Raw genomic sequence first — 24,469 nt, forward strand, 5'->3', positions numbered from 1 at the left:
CTGTACCCCTCATGTTTATAATGCTCCACCCACAGTATCTACAGTGCCCCTTCATGTTTATAAAGCTCCACCCACTGTATCTACAGTGCCCCTTTATGTTTATAATGCTCCACCCACAGTATCTACAGTGCCCCCTCATGTTTATAATGCTCCACCCACTGTATCTAAAGTGCCCCTTTATGTTTATAATGCTCCACCCACTGTATCTACAGTGCACCCTCATGTTTATAATGCTCCACCCACTGTATCTACAGTGCCCCTTCATGTTTATAATGCTCCACCCACTCTATCTACAGTGCCCCTTCATGTTTATAATGCTCCACCCACAGTATCTACAGTGCCCCTTTATGTTTATAATGCTCCACCCACTGTATCTACAGTGCCCCTTCATGTTTATAAAGCTCCACCCACTCTATCTACAGTGCCCCTTCATGTTTATAATGCTCCACCCACAGTATCTACAGTGCCCCTTTATGTTTATAATGCTCCACCCACTGTATCTACAGTGCCCCTTCATGTTTATAAAGCTCCACTCACTGTATCTACAGTGCACCCTCATGTTTATAATGCTCCACCCACTGTATCTACAGTGCCCCTTCATGTTTATAAAACTCCACCCACTATATCTACAATGCCCCTTCATGTTTATAAAGCTCCACCCACTGTATCTACAGTACCCCTCATGTTTATAATGCTCCACCCACAGTATCTACAGTGCCCTTCATGTTTATAAGCTCCACCCACTGTATCTACAGTGCACCCTCATGTTTATAAAGCTCCACCCACTGTATCTACAGTACCCCTCATGTTTATAATGCTCCACCCACAGTATCTACAGTGCCCCTTCATGTTTATAAAGCTCCACCCACTGTATCTACAGTGCCCCTTCATGTTTATAAAGCTCCACCCACTGTATCTACAGTGCCCCTTCGTGTTTATAATGCTCCTCCCACTGTATCGACAGTGCCCCTTCATGTTTATAATGCTCCACCCACTGTATCTACAGTGCCCCTTCGTGTTTATAATGCTCCTCCCACTGTATCGACAGTGCCCCTTCATGTTTATAAAGCTCCACCCACTGTATCTACAGTGCCCCTTTATGTTTATAAAGCTCCTCCCACTGTATCTACAGTGCCCCTTCATGTTTATAAAGCTCCACCCACTGTATCTACAGTGCCCCTTTATGTTTATAAAGCTCCACCCACTGTATCTACAGTGCCCCTTCATGTTTATAAAGCTCCACCCACTGTATCTACAGTGCCCCTCTATGTTTATAATGCTCCACCCACTGTATCTACAGTGTCCCTTCATGTTTATAAAACTCCACCCACTGTATCTACAGTGCCCCTTCATGTTTATAAAGCTCCACCCACTGTACCCCTCATGTTTATAATGCTCCACCCACAGTATCTACAGTGCCCCTTCATGTTTATAAAGCTCCACCCACTGTATCTACAGTGCCCCTTTATGTTTATAATGCTCCACCCACAGTATCTACAGTGCCCCCTCATGTTTATAATGCTCCACCCACTGTATCTAAAGTGCCCCTTTATGTTTATAATGCTCCACCCACTGTATCTACAGTGCACCCTCATGTTTATAATGCTCCACCCACTGTATCTACAGTGCCCCTTCATGTTTATAATGCTCCACCCACTCTATCTACAGTGCCCCTTCATGTTTATAATGCTCCACCCACAGTATCTACAGTGCCCCTTCATGTTTATAAGCTCCACCCACTGTATCTACAGTGCCCTTCATGTTTATAATGCTCCACCCACAGTATCTACAGTGCCCCTTCATGTTTATAAAGCTCCACCCACTGTATCTACAGTGCCCCTTTATATTTATAATGCTCCACCCACTGTATCTACAGTGCCCCTTCATGTTTATAAAGCTCCACCCACTGTATCTACAGTGCACCCTCATGTTTATAATGCTCCACCCACTGTATCTACAGTGCCCCTTCATGTTTATAAAACTCCACCCACTGTATCTACAATGCCCCTTCATGTTTATAAAGCTCCACCCACTGTAGCTACAGTACCCCTCATGTTTATAATGCTCCACCCACAGTATCTACAGTGCCCCTTCATGTTTATAAAGCTCCACCCACTGTATCTACAGTGCACCCTCATGTTTATAAAGCTCCACCCACTGTATCTACAGTGCCCCTTCATGTTTATAAAACTCCACCCACTGTATCTACAGTGCCCCTTCATGTTTATAAAGCTCCACCCACTGTATCTACAGTACCCCTCATGTTTATAATGCTCCACCCACAGTATCTACAGTGCCCCTTCATGTTTATAAAGCTCCACCCACTGTATCTACAGTGCCCCTTTATGTTTATAAAGCTCCACCCACTGTATCTACAGTGCCCCTTCATGTTTATAAAGCTCCACCCACAGTGGTGTGAGAAGAGTTCACACCAAGAGCTCACAGGAAAAGATCGTGCTTATATTAGAATATGAAAAACAACCTTCTGAAAGAGATTGTTTTTATTTTTTCGGTCCAAATATCAGGTTTAGAGTCGTCTGTTCACAACAACAAGGTGATATTTTTTCTTCTTCTTGGTGCAGGAATAAAGATCAAATCCACATTCCACTAAAATACAGAATGTAATGAAAGCCAAAAAAATTGTGTGCAGTTTCATTACAAATGCTCAGTGAATAAAACGAAATGTACACATCATTTTCCACTTCCCACAAAGAATATAAAGGTCGGTTGTCCCTCAGAGGGAATCTGTGAAGGTTCTGTGTAGAATCTCAAAACGACTTTCCCACACTGTCTCCTGCTAGGAAGCCAAGGACCACTTCTTTTCCCATGTTCTAATAATGCAGTTGACGTGTTAAAAGATAGAGCTTTGAGGCTGAATTCCTCCCAATGTTCTGTTTGATTTAACCCGGATGTGGGAAGTCGGAATTACATGTTCTTTTCTTTTAACCTTAGGACTTTCGAACTAGACGCTTCAATATTCAGGTTAAAAGCAGCTTACAATTAGTTTATTTATACAACTGAGCAGTTGGGGGTTAAGGGCCTTGCTCAAGGGCCCAGCAGTGACCCCATAGTGGTGGTGGGATTTGAACTCGAACCCTTCTGAAGAGAATTCCAACTCATCATATTAGACTGAACATGATAAAACACCTGAACATTAAGTGAATATTAGTATATACAGTATAACAGGTACCTTTTATTGGTACCTCTGATAGAAAAGTCATGAGTGCAAATTGCACCACCACCACTGCTTGGCTCTTGAGCAAACTGAACCTGCTCACTTGTATAACAATTCCAAGTATCTCAAAGTGCTCCATAACACTATTGGGTAATAATGGTGTAACAGAAAATCATTCAGAGATCACAAGTTCCAATCCTGACTCCGCTACAGCCAGTTTTGGAGCCAAGTCGGAAACTTGGCCGTGATCAGGGTGGCCGTGATCAGGGCTTTGCTGATTGCGTGTTGATGCAGTTGATCAGCTTCGGAGGAAATATGTGATATCATAGAAGGGTGGGAATGTGCCAAGACCAAAATTGCTAAGAAGTATTTTGGGCGTGTTTTTGCATAATATGCACACAAAAAGATGTTTTGGGCTGATCTGGTGCTATTCTGACCACGTACTACGTCAGCGATTTCATCATTGACAGCAGCTTAGAAACGTGCAAACGTGAAATTCTGTGTGAAACTGGCCAAATCTGCCGCAGAGACTCTCGACATACGGTGATGCTGCAATGCGTCTTTCGAGGTGTTTTGAGCGGCACGTGCGCTTCAAGAGCGGAAAAACATCACTGGAAGGCGACGTGAGATCAGGAAGACTTAAACGAGCTCAGCCCCAGACAATGATGAATTCATTCAGTAACTTGAGCATGATGATCGTCAGAGAACAATCCACACGATCTCACTTCCGCACCCACCCTTTGTTTACTGTCTTGTAAACAAAGCTAATCTCGAAACTTTTTGTTGGTTGGTTTTGCTACCACCTTTTTGCTACCACCTTGTTGGTTGGTTTTGCTACCACCTTTTTGCTACCACCTTAAATTAGCCTGATATAGTACATAGAATTCGGGAGGTGGTAGCTTAGTGGTTAAGGCAGTGGACTTTGGATTCAATAGTCTGGAGCTCAAATTCTAGCCACACCAGACTGACACTCCTGGGCCCCTGAGCAAGGCCCTTAAGCCCTTAGTTGCTTGAATAAGATAAAAATGTAAGTTGAAGCTGAAGACCAGTTAAATGAATTATATCTTTAGAAAATTAAATATTAAATGTAAAGCACACACACATCTGTATTACCCAGATGGGTCTAACAAATATAAACTATTTAATGAAAATTTTCCATTTCTTTAATTATATTTAATCAATTTAATTCATGCCAATTTAATTGACTACTCAATTTAATGAATATAACAAAAACTAATATTGCATTAATTTGATGTATTAGATTTTATTTTGTATAAAATATTATATCATTTTATATTTTATTTAACCAATCAGGCATTTTATTTCAAATTGTTTTGAAAATGTAAATGTTGGAAAAATGTTCAGAAAGGTTAATAATAATTTAGCTGTTAATAAAAGAAAAACAATTGTACTGAAATTGAACCGAACTGTGACTTAAACTGGGATACCTACCGATCCGAGAATTTTGTGTACCGTTACACGCCTGATAAGGCCGTCTACCAAATGCCATAATGAACGTTGTATAGTATTTATAAACTACAGTCTGTTGTGTGTAAGTGGGTGTGTGAGAGAAGTTGGGCTGGTGTATGAGAATAAATGTAAAACTGGGGTAAAAATTCACACCCAGTACTCCTAATGGTACGATTTGTAGACCCAATGCGATTTAGGAGTTGTTTTTTTTGGTGACTCGGGAGGTCATGGGTTCGATTCTGGCCGACGGCTACCAGAACTGTACCCTTGAGCGAGGTGCTTAACCCTGAGTCGCTCTAGGAGGACCGTTCCTGCAGTTGTGTAGCTCCGTGGCTTTGGGCGAGAGAGTGTGAGGAGCCGAGTGTAAACAGGAGGCGAGCGATGGCAAACGTGAGGTCACGGCGAGTGCGGGAGCGGCAGTCAGCTGGAGGGTTAACGAGCCGCTCGGAGAAACACAGCTGAGCTGTAGAGACAGGTCAGGACACCGAGATGCTCTCGGAACGGCCCGGACATCTGCACCGACTGGCGTCTCGTCCAGAGCGACTGCAGTGTTGTCAATTATTGCAGGAAATAGTGGTTAATAATAGTGGTTAATGGTTCTCTCTTTTTGTGCATTGTTCAGGCAGAAGGAAGACCGTGGATTTTGTGTACCATTAAAACCCTAATAAGGTCGTTAACCAAATGCCATAAATGTAAATGTGTAAATACGTGGTACAGTATACTACAGTCTGGTCTGTTTGTGTGTGTGTGTGTTGGGGGCTTCTGAACGTTAATAAATACAGTTTGATGTTTTCTAAAATAGTCGTGTCTCGCTCTGTTACCAGATTCAAGCACTAGTGTAGGAAATACAATGATCACTGGTCTCAATGACGTGAGACTTCGTGTCAGAGAGAGAGAGAGAGAGAGAGAGAGAAAAGCGCACAGGGCCAGACGATGTAAGATATAGAAAACTGTAAGGTAGATGGAGAGAGAGACAGACCACATGACAGAAAGAGGGAGACAATAAGGGAAAGAGGGTAGGGAGAGAAAGCATAAAAAATTGAGAGAGATGTAGGGAGAGAGTGATTAATAGATAGAGAGGGAGAGGATGAATAGAGAATGTATGAGAGAGAGAGAGAACAGAGTGAACAGAGACAACAGGTTGAAAGAGAGTGGTAAATAAAAAGAAAGACAGAAGGCCAGATAAAGAAAGATGGGTAGGTAGAAGGAGAGCAGTAAATAGAGAGAAAAGAGAAACAAATTGGTTGTGAAAGATGAGTTAGCAGAGAAAGAAAGCATTTGAAAAGAAAGATTAAAAAAAAGAGGAAAAACCGGTAGGTAAAGAGAGAAACATAAAGGCAATGACAGGTAGGTAGAGTGAGACAGATAAAGAGAAACACTGGTAGGCAGACAGACATAAAGAGAGAGACAGGTAAGTAGACTGAGACAGAGACGGGTAGGTAGAGTGGAGACATAAATGGAGAGACAGGTAGATAGAGTGATAGATAAAAGGAGAGACAGGTAGCTAAAATGAGAGATAAAGGGTGAGACAGGTAGGTAGAATAAGAAATAAAGGGAAAGACAGGTTGGTAGAATGAGAGATGAACAGAGAGAGGGTGGGTAAAATGAAAGATAAAGGGAGAGACAGGTAGGAAAAATGAGAGATAAAGAGAGATGGGTAGGTAAAATGAGAGATAAAGAGAGAGACAGTTAGGTAGAATGAGAGTTAAAGGGGAGACAGGTGGGTAGAATAAGAGATAAAGAGAGAGACGGGTAGGTGGAATGAGAGATGAAGAGAGACGGTAGGTGGAATGAGAGATGAAAAGAGAGAAGGGTAGGTGGAATGAGAGATAAAGGGAGAGACGGTAGGTAGAATGAGAGATAAAGAGAGAGCGGTAGATAGAATCAGAGATAAAGGGTGAGGGGTGGGTAAAATGAGAGATTACAAGAGAGACAGGTAGGTACAGAGAGTCAAATAAAAAGAGGTAGGTAGAGTGAGACATAAAGAGAGAGACAGGTAGGTAGAAAGAGACCAATAAAGAGAGACAGGTAGGTAGAGTGAGACATTACGAGAGAGACAGGTAGGTAGAGAGAGACCAATAAAAAGAGGTAGGTAGAGTGAGACATAAAGAGAGATACAGGTAGATAGAGAGCGACCAATAAAGAGAGAGACAGGTAGGCAGAATGAGAGATAAAAAGAGACAGGTAGTAGAGAGAGAGACCAATAAAGAGAGGTAGGTAGAGTGAGAGATAAAGAGAGAGACAAGTAGGTAGAGAGAGACCAATAAAGAGAGAGACAGGTTGGTAGAGTGAGACATTAAGAGAAAAACAGGTAGGTAGAATAAGAGATAAAGAGACAGGTAGGTAGAGAGAGAGACCAATACAGAGAGGTAGGTAGAGGGATTGAGATAAAGCCATGCAGAAGTAGAGCTGGAGTCATGACCTTGGGAAATGTCACACTGCCCACAGAGAGAGAGAGAGAGAGACTAGATGGGTGTAGCCCTGCCTAGCATAACCTAGCACAGCATCACATTCAGCTCTGTGTATGGTGTGTGTGTGTGTGTGTGTGTGTATATTGGTGCCTCTGAGACCTTGGGTCAGCAATCTAGCCATTTCTCTCTAACCGCATTAGGGCCATTAGCGGCCGTCCCCACCGCTGTCACATGGAAACAGGTCACGCGTGGTGAACTCAAGCAACGCTCAGGTGATCTTCAGCTCCACGCTGCTCGTCAACATCACAACAGACACACACAGAAACGCAATCCTTCTCAGACACACACACTTGCCCTGTTCTGTTCCTCGTGTCTTAATGACGAGCATTGGGAGACTCCATGTTTGTACACAAACCCACTGTTGTAAACTCTTGTGGCTTGAGCAGTGAAACATTGTGCTGAAGAGTGGTTGTGTATGTGTGTGTGTGTGTGTGTGTGTGTGTGTGTGGTTGTTGTTTTGAATGCTCAGCTTCTTGTACGCTGTCTATCACATAAAAGTAATCACGCCATGTTTATACACTCCAAAAAATACACCTCAATTTACTTGATTCTGATTGGCTAGATAGTTTATATTAAACTCCTCACTGAACATTTTAGGATTTTTAGAGCAACGGCTCATTCACAAGGATGGGAGCCGCTCCATAAAAACAAAGTAAAAACAAAGAGGTGTGACGCAGATCATGACAACAATCACAACGTCAGCAAAGAGAATCAGTAATCAGCAAGAAATTTCGTCTTTATTTTAAAGTGTAGGCAGAACAACCAACTCTTATGAACTGCTTCGTTTTAAGGATTTAAACACATTGAATGCAACCAGCCTGATCATTGATCACAAACAAATGACTCAAACGTTTTTTTTAACCAATTGCATCTTTGCGTGTATAATGACTAACAGCTTAACTTAAGAACTATTTTCAAAAGTTTGTTGTTTAGAAGTTTGCGTTTTCAGGATCTTCTAAACGTTTGACAAGTGACATCACGTGCCAACGCATTTGACGGTGTCCATCATTATGCCGATTCAAATGTGGTTTCTGTGTATTTATTTGACTGAAGCAAACCAGTAATTAATACATTGGACGTTGTTCCTATGTATAATATGTATTGTTTGTCATAATTAAATCAATGAAACTTGTCATAGAGTTAAACTTGGTACAAGTTTGTGTAGAACTCCAGAAACAGATGTTAAATATAACTTACCACCTTATTTAATGTATGTCTTTCCAATCCAGATATCAGGTTTAGATAAAGTCAATCACAAATCAAGTCTTCATTTATTTTTTATAGACCAATATAAAAATGTGCACCCCAGTGTATAAGCTGAATATGTATATCATTCCTTGAATTCACAAGAACCATGCAAGGATGCTTGCTTCAGCGTTGCCACCCCTTGTAATTCTTATGCCAACCCATAAAACATTTTCTAGATCCACCCCTGATGGAGAATGACATGAAAGAATCAAGAAATTGCAGTCAAACGTCCAAACCGAACAAAAGTTGATAATTTCGAATCGTGCGGGTCATGAGGTCTAGGCGTCCGTCCTCACACACCTCTCCGTCCTCCAGGCAGCGGCACCGGCCAGATGCCGACTGTAAGGATCCCGGCGGGTCACTGGGACGACGTTGCCTGGCAACGTCTTTTGCCGCTTTCCCTGTAAACAGAGAAGAACTCGGAGGGCTTATGTCGAGGTCGGCGAGGTGAGAGGGGCCGCGATACGGAGGACACAGCGCTCAAATGAATCTTGCTTTTTCTTTTTGTACGGATCATATTCCGGTGTCAGAGGTGCACTGACCTTTTGTGCTGCCACAGCTTTTTATTATCTGTCTGCCCCTGCGGAGATGGTGCCATTTAAATCGGTTAATGTAACCGTACACTCCATAGTGGAAGGGGGAGGGGGGAGAAAGGGAAAAAAACCTCAAGTGATAAGTTTGAACGTGTTTCACATACAGGGCTCAGGCTTGTTGTGTTTTCTTGACATGTTCGTAACAAGGCTTTGTTAATATGTATCAGGAATCTTCACTTTTCTTTTGTTCGCCCTTGTCTGGCAAGCTGTAATGTTTTGCTTATGAATATTGATACATGAAGTGTATATTAATGACCCTTGGTGACCTTAACCCTATCCTTATTGGCTCCCTGGTGGTATCTGCAGCCTCATGAATATTAATGCGGTCCTGTAACCTCCATTACCCTAATCTTTGCTGTCTAGCCTCCCCGAAGAGCCCGTTGCCATGGTAACCCCTTCACCAGGCTCCTTTAGACCCTGGGAAGAAAAAAAATGGTAACAAAAAAAGGCAGAGAACCGAGTCGTTCTGGCAATGAGAATTGTGCATTGATGAGGAGTTTTCGGTGTCGCTCTTTTATTTCCCCCTGTTACGTGACCTGGATGAAAAAGTATGACCTGGAAAAGGTCAAATAGCTGATTTTAGAAGATTTTTTTATTCATGATGAAAATTTCATTATTTTCTCTTTTTTTGTGTGTGTAATTTGTGTGCCCCTTTTGGTTTTCTGTATTCTATCCAGCTGAAATGTACACTCTGAATATATGGGGTACCCAGCTGGGGTACACACTTCACCTCTGCAGTGTGTGTAATGTCAATGTTCTGCTGTGTTGCAGATGCAGAGCCAGCTGAGGATGGGGCGCTAGCGGGCAGCTCGGTTGTGGAGGATGGCTGGTTTGAGAACAACTCCGACAGTCCTTCCACATCGTCCTATGGAGACGTGCAGGATGACCTGCGGGTATCTCCAGAGGACAGGGCACAGCCGGACCGCGCCACCTTGGCCGGGAGCCCACCGGTCTGCGCTACGCCTACCCAACGGGTATCGCTGGAGCTGCTGGGCCTGGACGCACGCACTTTGTCCACACAAGACATGTCCCTGGTGTCTTCTGTGTCACTGTCATCGATGGTTTCCTCGTTGTACGGTGATTCGGCTCATAGCCTCTCCAAACCACTTAGCAGCAACTTGCGCAGGCTCCTGGAGTCCGGCTCGGTGAAGCTGGAATCGGCAGAGCTGATTGGACGAGGTTTGGGCCGAGGGACAGAGTCTCCACCTGCAGGCCTAGCACTGTCTCCGTCCTCTCATCATGCCCAGCAGCTCAGTGCGCTTGCACGCAGACTGGCCAACAGCAGTAACAACGGCGTTAGCTCCGCCTCCACCTCTCCTGCCTCGGTACCTGTGGTAAAGCAAGAGCCTGGAGACCCGTTCGGACCGGCCGAGCCTGCCAGTTCGGGCAGCACCGGCTTTGTTTGGGTGGGGATGGCAGATAAATGGCCGCCAACCGGAAGCCTGTCTCCCGATTCGGCAATTCAGAAACTGAAAGCAGCAGCCAACGCTGTTCTCCAGGACAAGAACTCCACCTCGTCATCGTCCTCCTCATCCTCTTCCTCAGTCACCTCCTCCTCATCTTCCTCCTCCTCTTCCTCCTCGGTGCCACCTCTCGGTGTGCGTTCGGACGACTCTGTCCGCTTCGACTCCTTCGCATCGCCCTTCAGCTCGCAGTCCGCCAGCTCCACCCTCGCCGCCCTCTCAAAGAAAGTGTCTGAGAGAAGCCAGCAGCAGCAGGCGCCCTCAGCCGGCCCTTTTCTCTCTCTCGTCTCCATGACCTCATCAGCAGCGCTGCTCAAAGAGGTGGCCGCTCGGGCCGCTGGCAACATGCTGGCCGACAAAAAGGAGCCGCAGCTGGCGACAGCCAACAACGAGGACTCGAAACCGCAGTTAGACAGGAACCACAAGGCCCCGACGCCCAACCAGAGCATGGAGCTTCTGCTGCCCACTACCCCCAAGGGACGTGCCAAGCCCAGCAGCCAAGCAGGTAACAGCTTGTCCTCACTGTGGCAGATGCATGTAAACAATTCCTTTAATGTGCTCTAATGACGGCTGACAGCAGGTGATTTGGCAAAAGTTTCGCATAATATCACCTGTTTGTAAATCTCTTAAGGTATTCTAACATGTAATCTATTACATACACAAGCTTTAATGTAAACTGGCCTAATGTTGAACATTTCTTCCACGTTGTGAAAAACGCAGAATTGCATCATGATGCTGTTGTTTTCTTCATTCCCATTGGTCCAGATGTTTTTTGTTTATATTGTACAGCACGTGTGAATTGTAGCAGAAAAACAAAAATATTAGAGTTATTTAACGACGAGAAAATTGAAGTTTTTTCTCGCCTAGTTTTTCTACTAGGCGAGAAATATTTGATGTTTATTAAAGGAGACTCTAGTGTCAGAGCTTGGTACAGGTGCAATCAAGTTGTTCCTTTGAGGGCAAAGGAGTTAACGATTTCTGGTTTCTGTGTGTTTTTCTTTTTTTGGTTCAAAAGACAGATTAGAGATGCTGGTAAGGAACAACTGTTTATAGCTATATATTATTTACACTATAACATATTATAATGTGAGAACTAGCTCACTTCACAATGTTAAATATAACCGTAAATGTATAAATGAGATCATTATTAGTTTCCCCTTAATGGAAGCATCTGCCAAATGAAATAAATGTAACCGTAAATGGATAAAAATGGTTTGGGATTGTTGGGGTGCTAACAGTAAGTCTGCCCCTAACACACTTCTTTACGCTGAGTATTTTCTTTTCACCTCCAAATGTTTTATTGCTGATATAAGAAGTTAAAGTTTCCCTATAGTTTTATTATTGTTGAGGCGAAGTTGAGACCCAAATGAGGATTAATTTCCCTTTTAAATCGGGTTTCGCTCAAGGTTTCCTCCGCATTCCATCTCAAGGAGTTTTTTCCCTCACTGCTGTCTCTGCCAGCTTTCTCATTAGGAATAAACATATATGGACTAATTAATTTAAAATCTATATTAGTAATTAATTTATTTCCAGAAAGCTTCTTAGAGACGATGTCCATTGTTAAATGTGCTACAATAATTTTTTTTTTTTTTATCTTATTTTTGGAAAGCCAACTTACCTATTGTAATGTTTACAAACATCTTTAAGTACCTCAAGCTAATACAGTATTTCAGCCACATTGCCCACCATTAGATCAATCATTTCTGCCAAGCATTACCCATTTATTCACTATAAGTTCTTTAACAAACCAGTAAACCACAGCTAGTGGTGAAAGCAGAAGAATGGGACCAAGGCGCTTTCTTAGTTCATCTCTAAATAATGTGTGTATGTGAAACTGCATTCATTTAATGATTTGATGGGATCTTCATCACTGTATGATGGTGGATTCAGTGAAACAGAAAATTGAGAAGAAACCAGATAATACATCCAACCAGCCTGCATGAAAAACTGATGGATTTCGGATGATTCTCTGACCGGGCAAATTTGATATAATGCCATTTTTGTTTAATATCAGGTTTCATTCACTGACGTGTTCAAAACTACAGATGTTCTCAATGTGCTTTGATTTCATTAATCATATTTTGAGAAGCAGAGCTTGGTAAAGTACATCATTCCTGTGCTGGAGTTAAAGTACTGTGACTTCGGTAAAAACTCCTCCTTTTGCATTCCGAAATTCTCTCTTTTACGTGGTATCGAAAGTAAAAAAGGAATCAGTTTATGGACAATTATATGTGTTTTATTTCCCGAACTGTCGCTACAAATTTGGAGGCGCGCAATTGTATAGGATGCCTTTAAATGCCGTAGCATTGAACTATGAGACCCAAACCTGTTCCAGTATTTCAGTTCCCCGCTGTGCACAAAGCCAGCTCCATGAAGATCTGCTTCGCATTGGTTGGAGTGGAAGATCTCATACTATAGAGCACTGACCCAAACCCTATTGAACACCTTTTTGGGATGAATGTGAACGCTGATTTCACCCCAGGCCTCATCGCATCACCTACATCTGGGCTTGACTTTACTCCAAAATCAGGTGGAACATATTCCAAAAAAAAAGAGTGGAGGTATTTTAAAGAGCAAATGGGGACGAAAAGTGGATTGGGAAGTTTAAAAAATCTTATGATCAGATATCCACAAACCTTTGTCCATTTTGAGCACATGTAAATAATAGATACGGGTATTAGACATTTATAAGGAGAGAGTTTTCTATACTCTCACACACACACACACACACGTACACAAACACGCACCAGAACTGCGAGTTTACTCCAATGCTATCGCCACAGCTTCTCATTTAACAGTGTTTATATATTAACTTCATGGTAGCATGTTTTTTTTTTTCTGACAGTTTCCCCCTGTAATTAAAATACCCTGAAGATTTGATGTCCAGTAAGATACTTCCTTACACTTTACTGCTTCTGGAAATAAAGTAGCCGTAACCCGAGTAAACAATCTGTGCCTCTGTTGTCAGTTTTGTCAGCGATCCGATATGTTTTGTTCCATCGAGGCTCCCGTTTTTGTTTCGAAACGTGACCTTCGCGCCGCAATGAGCTCGACCGAGCGTAATTACACATCACTGAAACTATACCCGAGGCTGTGGATACGCCATGAGGGAATAGCGAGCGTAAACCGAGGTGACTGCGGCGCTCGGCTCGCGTAGATGTAAGGAATCCTAAACCTAAAAAAAAAGTCACAAGCCCGAAGTAAAGTGTTTTATTCCCCTTATACCACATGCTCCCTTTTTTGTACACACTTCTATTGCCGTTTATTGTCCACAACAACATATTTACATTGAAGCATTAAAGTAAAGATTTCCCTCAACAGCTTCTCTCTGCATTTCTTTCCTCAAGGTCTTCAAGTAAAAAAAAAGCAGCTCCACATCACCTGGATTTTTACAAATCTCTGATGCTGGAGACCAAATATTTAGGGTTTCTCCAAATCTGGAAATCTTCAGCGTATTTGCATGAGGTGTTTGTGGAAATAGTAGCTCGATAAGGTTTTTTTTTTCAATCCCTATCAATCTCCATCTCAGATGTATCGACTGTCAAACAGAAGCTGTGAGTGTGTGTGTGTGTGTGTGCAAACTAACCAAATCCATCTCAGCAGATTTCCCAGGAATGTAGGTCAGGCTCTTCAGATGCGACACAGCCATTCGAGTTTCCGCTCAGCAGAAGGCCAGTCTAGAGTGTCGAACCTTCGAACCATCGTGTTTGCAAACGTTTTTTTCCCCCCCAAAGCATTATGGGGAAAAAACAAGTTGTGAAGCAGATCAAATACACAATATCAACAAAAATATTGGGAAAAGTGACTTTTCTAGACATATGTGGTTCTTAGTCAAATTGTTACCACAAAGTCGGAGGCACACAACCGTATAGGGTTTCAAGTCAAGTCAAGTCAAGTTTATTTCTATAGCGCTTTTCACAACGGACATTGTCTCAAAGCAGCCTTATAGAAATCAACAGTTAAGGTGAACGATGTGTATTTATCCCTGATGAGCAGCCGTGGCGACTGTGACCAGGAAAAACTCCCTTAGATGTTATGAGGAAGAAACCTTGAGAGGAACCAGACTCAAAAGGGGAACCCATCCTCATTTGGGTGACATCAACAGTGTGATTATAGTCTTTAAACAATACAGAAGATTGGAGAGTGAGAACTAACATGAGCACTGGAGTGTGTGATTATAAGTAATGTTCTTTCTACAGTCTTATACAGATCATTATGGTTATAAAACTAGGAGCTACTATAACTTATAAAATAGCTCAACATTTATGATTATTACAGATTCACACCAGGTGTGTTTAGTAGTGACGGGTCGTTCACGAGTGATTCATTTATTAACGAGTCTCAGAAGAACGAGTCATCTCAAAGAGTGATTCGTTCATTTTCTACTCTACACGCTACTCTATGAAATCTCCATAGGTTATGTAGAGGAAACAGAAAGGAGTAGTTCATCTCATGAGTCCTCTGGTCCGAGGTGTTTTCACGTGACTCCTATATACGCTATGAAGATCAATGTGATCGAATGATTAAAAGAACGAAAGGAACTAAACGATTCCAAAAAGATTTGTTTATTATGATGAAGGAGATTCAACGAACCAAGTCAAATGATTCGATCTTCCAATCACTAGTGTTTAGATGTGATATCATGAAATTTTCCCTTCACTTCAACTAAGAGACCCAAATCTGTTCCAGCATGACTCCATGAAGATCTGCTTTACATGGGATGGAGTGGAAGATCTTGAGTGGCCTGCTGGAATGAACTGGAATGCTGACTGCACCACAGGCCTCCTACATCAGTTTTTAACAAATCTCCACAAACACAATCCAAAATCTAGTGGAACATGTTCCCAGAAGAGTGGAGGTTATTATAACATGAAGTTTGAAGTCTGAATGTGAAATGGTATGTTCAAAAAGCACATACCAACCTTACGGTCCACAAACCTTTGCCCAAATAGTGTACTTTTTGATCTGGCCATTAAAGTACAGTATGTTAAAATTGTTAATTGTGGCCCATACGTGTGATTTGATTTGATTTAAATTGCATCACTATGTACGATATTAAGCAGCGAGAATTAGCTCGTCTCGAAGCCTTTTCTTTTTTCTTTTTTTTCGCGAGCATGGAAGACCTTCAGTTTCCACGGCGATCTCGTCGCAGCACGAGGTCGGGCCACAGATGGTGGTTTATCGTCGCAAATAGGCAGCCTCGAAGTTTTACACTCTGGGTCAATGAACGGCTGAGCGCGGCAATTCCGCCGAACACTGATTACCAGATGTTTTCCGCGCCATGTGACTGGAATACTTATGAAGCCGCCTCTAATGCAATCATGCCAGCTTCTAATAAGACCAATCGAGCTCTAATGTGCACCAGATACAGAGCCAACAACAATAATCATCCTCCTGCTTGACTGAAGCGCTCGACGCGAGACTCCAGAAATCTCAGAGATCGAGGCTACGAGGAACATTTAAAACGCTGCACCTTTTTATTTCCTGCAGTCGTTCATATCACCAATTACAATTAACGACAGAACCGAACGATTCCGCAGACTCGAACATCGATAGCCATTTCCCCTCGTTTCCCCCCTGACCGCCCGAGATACGATCTCGATAGCGGTTTTACTGCCGTACCACGAGCCGTCAGTGTCACACTCGTTAACATTATGGTCTGCTGTGTAATATTTCTACTTCTTTTTTTTTTTTCACGCAGGTTCACCGGAGGACGGCGGGAAGCCCTTCCAGTGTCCCGTGTGCGGCCTGGTCATCAAACGCAAGAGCTATTGGAAGAGACACATGGTGATTCACACGGGTCTGAAAAGCCACCAGTGCCCTCTGTGTCCCTTCCGCTGCGCTCGCAAAGACAATCTCAAGTCACACATGAAGGTGAGATTGGCGTCCAGGCCCCGCTGTCATGACATTGTTTTGACAAAAAAAGAATTAGTTCCTATATTAATAAGCGTTTGTTTGTTTGTTTGTTTAATCCTATTGTATTTTTTTTTTTAATTACATTTATATTTTAACGTAATTTGAAAATGTTTTTCAACATTAATGAGCCTTCATTTATTTATTTATTTATTTATTTATTTATTACATTTTATTATTCTTTTTTTTTTATTAATATTTTTTTTTATTGTTTTTTTTGTTTTATTGAAAAAATGAATGTACTTCAAAAAATATTTCAAAGGTGAATGAGCATTTTTATGTATTTATTTATTCATAAATATATGTTTATATTTGAATTCATTTTGATCTCAATAAGCATATTCTATTTATTCGATCAGCTTTATTTATTTATTTATTTATTTATTTATTTATTTATTTATTAACTCCATCGTTTGAATTTACTTTGATTTTCTTCAAATGTTACTTTTATTTGGAAAATTGCATTTGAATATACTTTGAGAAATGACAAATATTATTAATTAATTATTTTATTAATAATTATTTTAGATATATATATATTCATTAAAACTATTATTGACATTCATATTAATTATGAATTTGTGCAGCACTGTATACAGTACACTTAACAGAGCATGTCTCAAGGGTAGTGTTCTCATAAGTATTTCTTAGAGTGTGAAATGGGTATTTAACAGTTGAACAAAATGATGGTGATCCACACACCTGAAGAAAGACATGGTTCATTTTATATCTCATTAGTGCACTGTGTGGCCAAAAGTTTGTGGACACCTGAACATAAGATTGGTATGTACCTTTTGAACATCCCTTTCCACATTTACTGTTATAATTACCTCCACTCTTCTGGGAAGATGTTTTACTAGATTTTGATGCACTTTTGGAGATTTGTGCTCATTTAGACATAAGTAGTGTAGGTGAGGTGAGGAGGCCTGGGGTGCAGTCAGCGTTCCAATTCATGCCAAAGGTGTTAGATATTGTTTATAGCTCTATAGCAGGCCAATCATGATCTTCCACTCCAACCATGTAAAGCAGATCTTCATGGTCCTGACTTTGTGCACAGGGGCATTGTCATGCTGGAGCAGGTTTGGATCTATTGTGTGAACTTCAGCTTTGTTGGAAGAATCAGAATACTTTATTGATCCTATAGGGAAATTATTTGGTTGTAGTTGCTCACAGTAAAAGATCAAAGTAAAGATGAAATAAAAATAAGAGCATATGAATAAATTTGTAATTAATTAATTTATATAAGTAAAATTAAACGTGTGGCAGCAGTGAAAAGCAGATGGCAGAAAAGTCAGACTACAATAATAGTTATAAATGTTATCGCACATGCAACTTATTATTATTACACACAATTGCCCAAGATTTTAACAATATATGTGTGACATGAATGATGTCTATATTATTTATAGCGTATAACATCTATATTGTTATAAGAACCACATATGGCTGGGAAAGACCGGTGTCCCAATACTTTTGTCCCCTATAATTTACTGTATATAATGTGAAAATGGAGTGAAATGGAAGCTGTAAATGGCATGCAGAGCTCCTGCACTGATAGCAAGCATCTTTCTGAATTATCTCACTAAAAGGTTAAAACACGTTTCATTAGAGCTACATTAGATGGCATAATAGAATATAGAAATGTAGATTAAAAAAAAAAACAGCAGGATGGAGAAATAAATGTTTATGTTTTCAGGTGCACCAGCACCAGGACCGGGGCGAGACGTTCCAGTGTGAGCTGTGTCCCTTCACCTCATCGCGCCACTTCAGCTTGAAGCTGCACATGCGCTGTCACCAGCACTTCCCCCGGACCGAGCTCAAGGTCAAAGAGGAGCCGTGCACCGACGCCGAGGAGGGCGAGGGCGAGCACGCCTCGGTCACGGGCACCTCTCCGTCTCCCGCTCTGTGCCAGACGCCGGGCGAAGCCTCTTCCAATCACGCACACATCAAAGAGGAGCCTCAGGACGTTGCCCTCACGCCGCCATTCCCGCCTGGCCGAGAGCGACCAGGCAGCAGTAGCAGCTCGTTGGATCTGCCCAGGATCAGCGCCAGTCCACCAGGGCCAGGCTCGGCAACCCCGGCGGCCTCGCTCTTCAGCCCGGACATTAGCACCAAGACGGCCACAGACCTCCTCATGAAGCTCTCTGGTGAGTCTGATCGCTATCGGCTACTTCCTGGGTTGCTCACACTTCCTTGTTCTGCAGGTCGCGAAACTGTTGCTCATTGTTAATCATTTAATACAATTTTGATCCATGGAATCAGTCGTGTTCCTGAAACATTTAAAAGTATATATTTTGGCCAAAAGTTTGTGGACACCTTTTTTGACAGATTTTTGAACATTCCACATTCGGTCCCCATTTGCTGTTCTAATAACCTCCACTCTACTGGGAAGATGTTCCACTAGATGTTGGAGTGTGCTTATGAGGAGTAATGACTTACTCAGCCACAAGGGTGTTTGGTAAAGTCAGGTACTGATGTAGGTGAGGTGAGGAGACCTTGGGTGCAGTCAGCATTCCCATTCACCTAAAAGGTGTTCAAAAGGGTGTAGGGCTGAAACGATTCCTCGAGAAATTCGATAAAAAAATGTAATCGAGGCAAATTACTCAATGCTTCCTTCCAGTCATTTTAACTACACACTGAGCACCGTGTTTCTCACGGACCATTATTACCTAACCCGCTAAACTATGGAGCGCTCTGGACAGGTAACACAGAAGACACTGCAGAATAGAAAATGGAGGGACGGAGAGAAAACTTCGAGGGGACGAGGAGAAGATTCAGGCCAAAGAAAACGGCAGGAAGTTTCCAAAGTTTGGGATCATTTCAAACTAAAACAAAGAAAACACAGTACATTGCGGTTACTGTTTTTAAAGTCATTTGAAATTGATTTATATTTTTATTTATATACAGTGCGGTCAAAAAATCTCTCCACAGCAGCCGTGTAGAGCAGAGTAGCGGAGCTGGCGATAAACACACGGATTTAGTGCGTGGAAAATTTTCCAGCAGCTTCTCCAGAAACAAGGAAACCACATTGCGGTACTGTGCGAGATTTAACGAAGAAATCCATGAGTGAGGATAATTATGAGTTTCATTAAACGGATATTTTCCCCTAACCTTCTCTACACCACTGTGGAGGGACTTTTTGATGTCAATTGGCTATTAAATGCACTAAATGGGTTTATTTTTCACCAATATTCTTGTGTGCGATTTCAGCAATAACATTTTTTCTAAAAAGGAAACAAATTACTTGTTCATTTTAAGAGACCAGTCTAATTTCCTCTCTTTTATTTACTATTGCTCTTTAATAAAGAAAACGTTTGAGGAAGAAACACATATGGCTGGAGAAATCAAGCATCCCAATACTTTTGTCAAAAACTGCAGCGATTAATTATTTTAATAAAGTATTCTGCCGATTATTCTGTTAATTAGTGAGTATTTGGAGCGGAAAGTACTTCAGCAATACCGATAAAAATACAAGAGGAAATGAGACGGGTCTCTTAAATGTAATGTCACTTCCTTTTTAGAAAAATTTTAATTCTTATTGCTGAAATATCTACAAGTACCGTATTTTCCGGACTATAAGCCGCTACTTTTTTTCTACGCTTTGAACCCTGCGGCTTAAACAACGAAGCGGCTTATTTATGAATTTTTCCTGGGTTTTTCCCGGTTTCACAAACTTCAAGCCAAAAAAACTGAACCCCATAACATTAGACCAATTAAATTTCCGAACGGAAACGAAAAAAACGCACCTCACCTGTGTTCTGAGCTGCACGGCTTCCTGAGAAAAAACTTCCACTGGGTGATTTTTAAATGTACGACGATGCCAAAAGATCCCCGAGTTGTGAAAGGAAGGAGGAAGACAGTAAACAATGACTTTCTTGGTCGGCTACTGTTTAGATACAAGCCGTTGTAACGTGTTGAGTCTGGGTGAAGGGAGAGCTCACTAACTCCAGTTGCAACAGAAATCATATAAGCACAGACAGGTTTCCAAAACTCGTGCTTTTTTATTTTTCTTGGCAACAGCGTTACGGGTTAGTCAAAGAAACTTAGAAATCAGCATCAGAAAATAACAAGGACATAATCCTCGGTCTCCACACATGCAGTAATACCAGAAAAATGCAGTGGCAGTCTATTACCAAAATACCGCTATGCTCCTAAAGGAAGCGCAACATATTTCACCTGTTACACCGTGTGTAACGTGTCTTTCGTTAAAGCCTGTGTAAAGTACATTAGTTTAGACACTACACTAATGTAGTGTGGGCACTGCGGCTTATAGACAGATAAAAATAAAAATATTTGTAAAATTCAGTGGGTGCGGCTTATATATGGGTGCACTTTATAGTCCGGAAATTACGGTAGATTCCATGCATCTATCTCACCTGAACTGGAGGTCCTTCATGAGGTCAGGATGTATGAAAGATGAACCTCTACAGTGTCATGTGTAGGAGACAAATAAATGTTTAAACTCATTAAAGACTTGTTAAAGTGTATAAGTGCAAGATGGCGCTGTACCATGCTGGAGCGGCATTGACAAGTAAAAAGAGTAATCGTTAGATGGGGATGTTGATGTAGCAGGCCAGCCTACATCCACTGTCACACACAGTCACACACACACACACACACACACACGCACACTAAATCCTGCCGCCTCTACTGCCTCTTAAAGAGCCGGCACTTTGACAGTTATTCACTTCAACAAGCCCAAAGTTTAGAGCTGTTTAGCTCCGTCGCAGCAGCAAGTGTCAGGTTATTGTGAGTCAACAGCAAGATTGATGCGAGCCACTCGCTCCGGGTTCGGCCGCGAGGTCAGAGAAAGGGCCGCAGCTCACCCGCTCAACGCACAGTAATTAGATTGAGATCTTGGTGTGGAGGAGGAAAAGAGCTGAGAAAAAAACCTCACATTAAATTAATTAAAAATTCATGCATAATTCATAATTAAGAAGGAATTTGTAATTGGAAGTGATTAGTCCCTCTCGGGCTCCAAAGTGTGACCTCCTGGATGGATGTTTGTTTGCGTGTGTGGGTGAGACACATTAAATAGACAGATATCACAATATATAGGATATTTACTGGAATTGAAAAACAAATAGGTCAGATAGATGGATGGATGGATGGATGGATGGATGGATGGATGGATGGATGGATGGATGGATGGATGGATAGATAGATAGATAGATAGATAGATAGATAGATAGATAGATAGATAGACAGACAGACAGACAGACAGACAGACAGACAGACAGACAGACAGACAGAACTTTATTGTCATTGCATGATACACAGCAACTAAGTGCAGTTTGGCGTCTACCAGAAGTGTAGAAAGTAGCAATCGTGCAAATAGTAAAGCCAGTATATATATGTAAAGCCAGTGTAAATCGAGATAATATAGAGATACATAAATAGAAAGTGTAGATTCCAAAAGTGTAGTGCAATAACTGTCTGCTGAAAGCTGATTGGCTAAACACGGCATACCCATGATTACACCTGTTGATTACTAATCTCAGTGTTTTTTTTTCCTCATAATTATTTTGAGATTTAGATTCAAAAATACAAACCCTCATTCTCAAAAAAAGGGTTTCAGATGTTATGTATATTAGCTCGACATTTGAGTGGGTGGACCTAAATGCTTTTTAAAATATGTAGTTATTTCTAATATGTCAGTGAAATATACTAAAAATGTAAAGCATGATAAGATTTCAATAGTAATAGACACAATCAGTAAGCTACAGGGGTCCAAGCATTTCTTTTTCTGTGAATAGGTAAGCATATAAATGATACAAATGAACTACACACCGATTTGATTCGTACAGATTCAGTGACAAATCGATCGACAATTGTGAGAATTGTTGAGTCTGTTTTAATAACAATGTCAGTATTTGAATTCAAAGTGCTTGAGTCATGTGATATAATCACAAATTGTCAACTTGTAAAGTAAATAGAAAGCCATTTGGAAGTGAGCCCTATCGTGCTGTTGTGTGTTAAGGCCGTGTCCGAGACGGCAAAAACGTAGTCTTTTGAAAACGTTTTCCAAAGTGGATCAATTTGAAAGCGGCTTTTTCTTCGTGTTGCAGTGTGAACAGTGAAAACAGAGGCTTTTGTAAGCGATGACGCATTTTTTATGTAGTCCTTGTCGCACGTTTCCAAAGAGCTGGAAAGGGAATAAAGTGCGGTAATGACGCAGGTCTGATCGGCTTGCGTTTTTGCCCACGTGCAGTACAGGGATGTGAGCGTAGATGTATTAGATGGATTAGTGTAGATGTAGCCTACAACTGGCGTTTTAGTGAAGAGTGAAACCAGCATCCATCTCTAATGTGTTTTAGGTCCGCCCACACGTCCCTGTTAAGCTAGCATGGTACCTGAGTGAGAGTGGTTCATTTACTGTGCTGTTCAGATAAGCAGCACAGAACATTCCAGAAAAATGCATAAGTCGACGACGATATGGCGATATTTTACATTTCTCAGAAAGAACTCGGTTACATAAAAGGTGATAAAAATGGCGGGGAATTTAATCTTGCTTTACTGTCGCATAAATATTTCTGAACAGCTCTCAGATCGCACGTTGTGGAAACAGAAGATCGTTTGCGTAGCGCTCGAAGCGCCCTCGAGCACGCCGAAGAATACGAACTGCTCTTTCCTAATGACGGCTGCTGTCACACTGCTGCACGAGCGACTCGACGGAGAGAGTGAGGGATGGAAAACAGCACAAAGGGATGAAAGGACGAGACGGAGAGAAGAGCCAGTGACAGCGGGGTAGTGTTTTTTAGATCCCCGGGCAAAACCCGTTCACTCTGTCATATCCACACACATTCTGAACTCTCCTCGACCTCTGACATAATTGTCTTTTTGGAGACAAAGGAGGGGCCTCCACAGATCGTTTCAGCCCGTTCAACCAATCGGCTTTTATTCACCACGCACAGACATGAGCGTCAGACGTCCAGTAGCGATCTCCGTCCCCATTCAGAGATAAAAGCCAAAAAAAAAAGCTTTGAAATGCAGACCGCTACAAGAGCGCCCCACGGGTCTTGTACTGCAGAGGTGGGCGTGGCTTCTGTCACGGGCAATCAGCTGCTCTGTGTGTTTTGGAGGGGGAGAGACAGGAATTATCCTACCTGTTCAGATGAATAGATCGGTGAAGGCAAGATCTAATGAAAGCTCCTATCGTTGAGTTTAAATATGATAGTCACGTTGCACAGAAGTCGATTTGGGGTCGTGGCACTAAAAAAGCAGACAGGTTTAGCTATCTAGGGAGTTGGGGGGGGCCGAAGTTCCTCTTCTTAGTCCGTCAACTCTGTCATCTATTATTACAATCACAATTGGGTGCAACATTAATTCAACCAGATCAATCGTTCACATATTCTCCTGTTTTCCCGAAGCCCCCAAAAAGTCAAAAAACGTCATTCTCTTCAGTAATAGAAATATCGGAAACAACCAATGAGCCATTTGTGTCGCTTCCTATAAGTCTGGAATGACTGTTTCAGACATCTTGCATTACACCGACTGTCGCGGACGGCTCGACTTTGACCTTGAACTTGATATATATACACTAAAATGTTACTTAAAACACTAGCATGAGGGCACGCCACTAATTTTAGCGTTAGTATCCACCTGTTTTCTTGTGGACGTCTGCTGAAAAAACGATTGCGTGTATAAATTCTAATAGCAACATCGAGGCCAATAGAGGTTAATGTTTCGTTTATGTGCGGTTTGTTTTTTCCTGGCGGGAAAATGTTACAATGGCAATAAACAGCTCAGGAACATCACGTGCTGTTCGTGGTTCCGTTTATAACCAAACAAAGCATCATTTGTGGTTTAAAGAACTGCTTTATACACAAACGTAAAGTTAGAGTAGACTGCACTTGCGCGAGTCTTTCTTCTCCTGACTGCATTCTCTACCTTTATAATAGAAATAATAGTCTTTATTACTCTTTATTTTCTTGCCTCTTTAGGGTTGTAGCTTTAAGATGTAAATCACTAGTTAGTGTTCAAATCATGTTTCTACTACCAGCATAGTAATGATAATACTAATAAAATATTTCACTAATCATCATCACTCACACTTCATATTATGTGTATTGAACGACTATGTGCATGTGTTTAGAAAAATATATATATTTTTTAATTACTCATTTTGAGTACAAT

The 24,469-nt window shown here is 41.7% G+C and overlaps 1 protein-coding gene across 3 annotated transcripts in view; it reads left to right on the top strand.

The window, feature by feature from the left end:
- Positions 1 to 24,469, top strand: part of znf827 (zinc finger protein 827) — a 123,023-nt gene that overhangs the window by 30,275 nt on the left and 68,279 nt on the right. For 2 of the 3 annotated variants that reach the window (XM_046868990.1, XM_046868980.1), the window contains exons 2-5: positions 9,729 to 10,925; positions 16,122 to 16,294; positions 17,072 to 17,116; positions 18,030 to 18,480. In XM_046868990.1, the coding sequence (XP_046724946.1) occupies positions 9,729 to 10,925; positions 16,122 to 16,294; positions 17,072 to 17,116; positions 18,030 to 18,480 (1,866 nt within the window). The remainder of the gene's footprint in view (positions 1 to 9,728; positions 10,926 to 16,121; positions 16,295 to 17,071; positions 17,117 to 18,029; positions 18,481 to 24,469) is intronic. The other variant, XM_046868994.1, reaches the window with a different exon arrangement.

The sequence above is a fragment of the Silurus meridionalis genome, chromosome 2 (assembly GCF_014805685.1).
Source record: "Silurus meridionalis isolate SWU-2019-XX chromosome 2, ASM1480568v1, whole genome shotgun sequence".
Taxonomy (NCBI): domain Eukaryota; kingdom Metazoa; phylum Chordata; class Actinopteri; order Siluriformes; family Siluridae; genus Silurus; species Silurus meridionalis.